Below are 7058 nucleotides of genomic sequence, written 5' to 3'. Positions count from 1 at the left end.
AGGCATCCCTGTGCCGTGTCAGTCATTGAAATTGTTCAAGCATGCTTCCCCCATGCAGCTCAGTGTGGGCTTGTGTAGGGGTGCCAAGGACCGTTTTAGAAATCACTCGTAACTGATGTGAGCCGCGACGTGGAATCGAACCCGAGGCCATCACCAGGTTCATAGTGCAGTGCGCTAACCACTGTGCCACCGCTCCACCCGCAAGCATAATATATATTTAAAAGTTTTGCTGTCTGGCTGGTGCGAGGGCAGGCAAGTGTTGCCGTGGTGACATCACCACGCACATCTGTGTGATCACATCGCTCACATCCCGTGGCGTTCAGCCGGGTTCCTGAGTCCGCGTTCATGTCACCCCCCCCCCCACTCCACCCTGATCGTGGACCCCACGCAAATGCACGGGCAGTGCTAGCATTAGGTTCAAACAAGGTTCAGTCCTTTGTCTTTCCGACTGCTGGTTTAAAGGCTGCCCGCTCTGTTGCCAGTCATGCGATTTGTTTTAAGCATCCTCAATGCTGGTCAATGTGGGTTGGCGAAAGGTGTAATAATAATAATTATAAAAATCAATTTGTAACGCGTAATAAATATCGCGAAACAGACGAACCATGCGAACTCGGGAACGCACGTGGGTCACGGGTACGCGAGTGCCAGCCTTCAGCTGACCTACAACAGGGAGTTTGAACGGTTCCCATGCGGAGCAGGAGAGAGTTCCAGATTAAAGGTGCAGCCGCAGGGAGAATGCCCCTCTCAGCCAGGACGGCCCTGACTCTGGGGACCATCAGCAAATCTTGGGACCATCACCAGATTTCGGGATTGTGCTCCTTCGAACACGGCGGCTTCACGGGGTTGCCGGTGGCCCATCACTCCTTCAGATATCTCTTCCGGGAATTAAAACTTCAGGCGGCCAGGTTGACAGCTCAGGCCGCTAACCATTGTGCCACCGTTGATTCCACCTTGCCTATGAAATGTACGGACGATCACGACAACAACAAAAAAATCTCCTAAAACGCAGCAAACTTTTCTCGTCACTGGAAGCCTGGGATGCGATTAAATCCATTGTGCTCAAATCCTCCTCTGCATTCTCCTCCCTCCCCTCCTCTCCCCCCACCACCCCCCCCAGCACCCATCCTACATCCCCACCCCACGCTGCATATGTTTGGCAGCAACTGTACACGTCGAGAGGGGTGGGCGGGAGGGAAGGAGGGGTGGCGGAGCAAACCATTCGTGCCTAGGACTTGGGGGTACGAGGTGATCGGGGATAGGGGAGTGGGTGGGTGGGTGGTGGAGAAACAAGGCTGCAGGGGAGACCATAGAGCAGTATTTAACGGGGAGTTTCCTCAACAGAGCGCTGGCGGATGGGAAGAGGTGCCCGGCAATAGCCCGCCGGTTGGTGAGTGGGGGGTGACTCGCCCGCTCGGGTTTTGGTGCCTCTTTTTAGCTTTCTCTTTTTTTGATTTGCCGCGGTGGAGCACCATGGTGGTCCGCCCCATAAGAGCGTGAGCGGCCGGGATTGTTTTGTTGTCCCGAGCGATCCGACGAGGAGCCGGCGGGCGACGTGCGGCTGGGCTGGGGGGGGGCGAGTGAGCGGAACGGGAGCGAGGGAGGAGCGGAACGAGACAAAGAGACGGGAAGGGGAGAGGCGATGAATTTCCAGCAGCAGCAGCTGTCCATCTCGGCTGCCATTCGCGCCGAGATCCAGCGGTTCGAGAGCGTCCACCCCAACATCTACGCCATCTACGACCTCCTGGAGCGCGTGGAGGAACCGTCGGTGCAGAACCAGCTGCGAGAACACATCATCTGCATCGAGGGTGAGTCCTCCTCCTCCACCCTTCACCCCCCCCCCTCTCTCCAATAAAGAGGAGCATGCAGAGGTCACGCCGTGACCTTTCCAGGCAATTGTTTTTGATTAATATACGGGTCCAGGAGCGGTGTCGTGCTGACGGACGTCATGCAAACTGATGCCACTTAACAAAATAACACTGCCCGTGTCATCATGCACCACCACCACCACCACGCTGCAGTGCATCAACTTGTATTGTTATATTGAGTCACAAGGATAATTTAAAGATTGTCACAGAACAGTGCTCATTGCCAAGGTTTTTTTTAATAAATATTCAATACAGTGGATTATTAGCCACGAATTTTCGACAGAAAATGAAAATAAGGGAAAAAAATCTCTTTTTATTACCTTGATGACAGAGTGTTATTGATGGTTCCTGTGAGTGTAATAAGCTTACTCCATGGGTTTGTTTTTCAAACCGGGAAGTGAAGGGCGCTTTCTTGATGAGTGCCGTAACAATGCCACTGAGATGCACATATGTGCAGGCATCCAGTGTCTCGCGTTAGTCCTGCGAATGGCAATGTGTGCGTGTCGTTAAGCCTGCACCCAGACGTAACGGCTAACTGCTCAAGAGATCCGCGGTTATTTACTACCAGCGCTGTCTGTCCAAAAAACAAACGCATGCAGCAGAAGAGCCAGAAAAATCTTTACAGCCGGACAACTTGCCATTCATTGCATCGTGCGCAAGCGTCACGTTTTACTGCAGCTTCGAGGACCTCGTAGCGCTTGGTAATTTCGGCAGGATTAGTTGTCAATCGCCTCGGCATAGTCACCATCGCCATTCATGCCAGAGCCCCCGTTCCTTTTTTTTGTGAGAGCCAGAAAGAAATGAATGGATGTCTACCTGCCTCTCAAAACACCGCTGCCGGCACAGCCTTCAGCACGGCCAATAATTTACCGTCGGACCTTGAATGAAGATGTACTGTACTACAGTGGGCCAGGCTCTGATCACTGACACAAATTGAGCTTCCATCGTTGTCGTCGCGGCCACTGACTTGGCTGCCTATTTTACGATGTCGCTCGCTTTTGTTCCCCAGCCATCATTTCCATTGGCGGCGGCGGTGTTGTTATTGTTGTTGTCCTCGTGGGCGCTTTGACCGTTGACCGGGGTGGGGATTCAATCGCTCGTGCACGCGTCGCTCAGCCAGCGTTGTCCGAACGGGACAACTCGGGTCGTCTCCGCGGTGACAAAGTCGCGTGGCGCAGCGAGTGGCTCCTGCTGAGTGAGTCGTCGTTCGTCCCTCACGCGCTGGCTCTGAGGAGTAAACATCACCAGCACACCAGGCCACTGTTTTATGCATAGTGGTGACTCGTACATGTGCTCTCCAGGGTCAACGCCCGCTTAGCTTCCGAGATGTGACAAGATTGGGCGCACTCCGGGTCTCCTTTGGTTATAGCCAAATGGCCAATCTCTTGGCAGGACCCTTCTGGAAAAGAGCGTTGAGACTCGCTGAGGCTTTCCTGGGTAAACAAGCACAAAATCACTAATAGGCTATGGATGATGCCAGTTGTCACACGAGCAGTGGGGCGATGTGGTGGGCAGCGGAGCAAAGTGCAGCAAAATGCATTGCTGTACTCTACTCCTATGCTCCCACATCTATGTGCTCTGCCTTCACCAACCCGTACTGACCAATATGGTGAGGTCCTCATCCAGCAGTGGAATGAGAAATGCTATATTCTGGGGTTCATTGCATGGCAGTAATGTTCATTACATGACAATCAGACCAATCAATATTTTGTTTGTTCTCAGAGCTGGAACTGGGCGCAATAAAATTCAGACCCAAATTTTATTTCATGGGGTTTTTTTGCGTAGCAATTATTTGATGGCAAGGCTGAGACCAGCCACTGACCACACTCGAGAACCTCGTTTTGACCACAGGCAGCCGCTTGGATTTGGACCCAGGAATGTGCAGTGCCAGCTAAGCTCAAAGACGTCTGCACACAAGCGAATAAAATATTAACAAAGCTAGCGGTGTCACACATCGACAATGAATGCTGAAGGAAGCCAGAACAACAATAACAAAACCTTTCTTTAGCACCTTGGAGGTCTCAGGTCCTCCATTCGTGCTTAACAAACCAACCGCTATCTGTAGTTACAACAATTAAGAGATTAAAATCAGGTAAACAAATCACAGCTCATTGTCGCTCATTTAAATGTTATTAAAATCCCGTTTAAACAATTACGTCTCGAGGCGTGGCATAACAAATGGACAGTGAAATTGGTGAATCTTCCCCTCTCACGATGCCTGGCGCATCGTGAGATGGGAAGTTCTGCCACGGTTGGCTTATAGGACGGAAGGCGTCTCTTAGTGGGCTTGCATCGAGTGAATAGAGTTAGTGACCTGCGACATGAGACAGCAGATCAGTTAGGTTAGGGGGAGTGAGACCATTTGGAGGCTTATAAGCTAAAAGCTTTCCAGAGGTGATTGGCTTTTATTTATTTAATTGTATACTATGCATGGCAGGGAGCGGTGGCACGGTGGTGAATGCACTGCGCGATGAGCGCGGTGTCCTGAGTTCCGTTCCTGGCCACAGCAACCCACAGCTATTTGGCTGGCAGTGTGAAGTATGGTCAAACAACCCTCAGGACCATCACAGCACTGGGAGACCTTCATCCAGGAGTGGATTGAAATAATGGATTGCAAATTAATTTTTATTTTATTTTTTTCCCTGCCATATACTTATATATGTTACAAACAAAATGCCCGATTAAGTGCTCGTGATATTGGATAAGCAGCAGCAATTTGTCGGGAAAGATTTTCTTTCAAGTGTTCCCTTTTGCCGGAGGGTCAAGTGCTCGTTGTCGTTTGGGGAAAAAAAATGTGAGAGAGGCATGTAATACTCATGTGATGGAGCCTCAATAATTATGTTACGTATAGACTTTGTGTCATGATGGAGGGCACTGTTGGAGAACTCCCACAGCGATTCACATTCTCTGGCTTTCCTTTTGGATTCTTAAAACTCTGATGACTCTTTGATATCTTCTTTACCCGACCTGCCATTACTAGCCGCACCTTGTTGATTTGTGCTGCACAAACAGCAATTAACCCAATCCTACTCATTATCTATAGTATATTTAAGGTCCTTTCTCTCGCTCTCTGTAAGCCTTAATATTACCTGAAGAAGGACCATCGTCCAAAATACAGAGATCCCACACCTCCAATTAGCATGGTTGGCTACGCACGGTGCGAAAGAAGTTCAACATATATACATGCATGTCTGCATTGCTGACTTTGTGATTCCCAGCTGATTGCAATGTATAGAAAGCAGGCCCGCATGGACATACTTCCACGTGTAAGAATCTCGCTGAAAGAAAGGCATATTATTTGATTACTGTAGAAAACTTACGTGGGCAGGTGCTCCCCCTGAAATGTTTTAGCCCAGGAACTGCACCGTAAAATTGGGAGTAAAAGATTAATTATAATGAATGTCCAGCGCATTTCAAATTGCCTAGAAGCAGAGCCATGCAGCCTTCAGTGCGAGCAATGTGGCCTACAGTGGCAGCAGCGTGTAGACCAGAGAGCCATATGGTCCGAGGTGATACGAGCGTGTAGTCTACAAAGACACACATACATACAAACCTCACTTTTATCTAAGTGGCAGTAAAAACAAAGCCTCGTTGAGGCCTGACAGGTGAGGGCACTCAGGTGACCATTTTGGAAGGGGGACATTTCACAGGGGGCAAATAATTTCCCCAAAAAAATGTCTTGCACATGTGCATTGTGCGTTCATTCTATAATATTAAACGGATAGAACATATAATTCTGTACACACCAAAAATTATTCGGTATTTATTTAACAAAAATGTTTTACACTATATGAAAACAAACAGAAAAATGTGTCCATGACGTACAACGGCCATCCAAACATTAATGTCGCAGGTGGAAACTGCCACTTTTTGCACCACCCCCCCACCTCTGCCCCAGCTCGCCCCCTCTCCCGCTCCTGAGCTCACCTCTGGTTCACGGCAGTTGGGCAGAGGCCGTGTTTGGTTTTTACCTGCCGTGTTGGTTGCCGCGGTGTGGCGAGAGGGTCGAGGGGGTCGAGGGGGGGGGGTTGCGCCTGGCTGAGAGCCTGAGAGTCTGGTCCAATGGATCGCGATGCACAGCGTGAAAATGTGTACATTGCGCTGACCCCCCTACCTACCAGCTGATTTATCACACCTACGCTTTTGCCACGGGCTGCCATGCGGTGAAGATTTATGCGGAAGGGCGACTTTTGTCTTCGCAGTGAGTTGGCGCACCCCAGTGTTTCGCGAGCGGTCTTTCTGTAACGTTGCGTGTCGGGTGGCGTTTGTCTCGCCTCCCTCGCAGGGGTTACGTTTTATTTGTGTTGTTTAGTAATATTGGCGAGGACTCTTGATATTATTTGTTTTACTTGGGCTTCTGCGCGCCTCGTAGATTTTACATTGAGAAATGTTAATATTAGCTCATAAAAATCTGCGACTTCTTTGAGACCAGTTTGCACAGAGTTGACAGTTGGATTTTGAGTGCTGCTTGCCATGTAAAGATTAATTCCCCTGTAATACGATGAATGATTTGGGTTCACAATTTGATTCAAGAATCACGTTTTGTTTATGGAGTGATGAATGTAGTGCCTGATGTGACGTATCACGTAGATCATCAGCCTGTTCAAAACGGGTTATAAAGCTGATTTTAAGAATTGCAGACCAATTAGCCTCTTTATCACATTGTTCACAGACATCACGTGGGAACAGATTAATGGAACGTCAGCCTACCCTGTGAGCTGGCTGAGTTGAAGAAACGCTTCTATACCATTGATCACACACACACACACAATCGATCATATTTTGGAAACGACAAATCTATACACCGTACGTACACACATGGTAAAAACAATTGGTTTTCACAATTTGATTCGATGCATCGTTACACGCCTCGTATTTTCTGCCATAAATTTCCAAAGCGTGCCTGCCGCATTATTCGAGGCGAATGTTTAAAATACTGCGACATTGCTCGCAAGTCTAGGCTATTGTGCACTTGTCATAACGTACGTCCCATTGAAGGAAATAAAACAATCCAGTTGTTTGAAATTCAAGGCTTGAGTTGCATACATGATCTGCAAAATTGTCAGTACAGGTTGCCTCGCTGCTAGACTTATGCGAGCGCAAATTTCGATGTGCACGCCGCGTCCATCAACGTCTTCAGGTTTAAATTGAACGCGCTAAAATGTTTAGTTGAACACTAACACGGCAAGCGTT

The 7058-nt window shown here is 48.9% G+C and overlaps 1 protein-coding gene across 2 annotated transcripts in view; it reads left to right on the top strand.

Annotated features, from left to right (window-relative positions):
• Nucleotides 1–1246: 1246 nt before the first annotated feature.
• The window catches only part of LOC144934540 (arf-GAP with GTPase, ANK repeat and PH domain-containing protein 1-like), a 121679-nt gene continuing 115867 nt past the window's right edge, over nt 1247–7058 (top strand). Inside the window, exon 1 of one of the 2 annotated variants that reach the window (XM_078860441.1) lies at nt 1247–1805. In XM_078860441.1, coding sequence (XP_078716567.1) covers nt 1640–1805 — 166 coding nt within the window. In that variant the 5' untranslated portion in view covers nt 1247–1639. The remainder of the gene's footprint in view (nt 1806–7058) is intronic. The other variant, XM_078860442.1, reaches the window with a different exon arrangement.

This window comes from Lampetra fluviatilis, chromosome 10, assembly GCF_964198595.1.
Source record: "Lampetra fluviatilis chromosome 10, kcLamFluv1.1, whole genome shotgun sequence".
Taxonomy (NCBI): domain Eukaryota; kingdom Metazoa; phylum Chordata; class Hyperoartia; order Petromyzontiformes; family Petromyzontidae; genus Lampetra; species Lampetra fluviatilis.
This window is presented reverse-complemented; position numbering and strand designations above follow the sequence as displayed.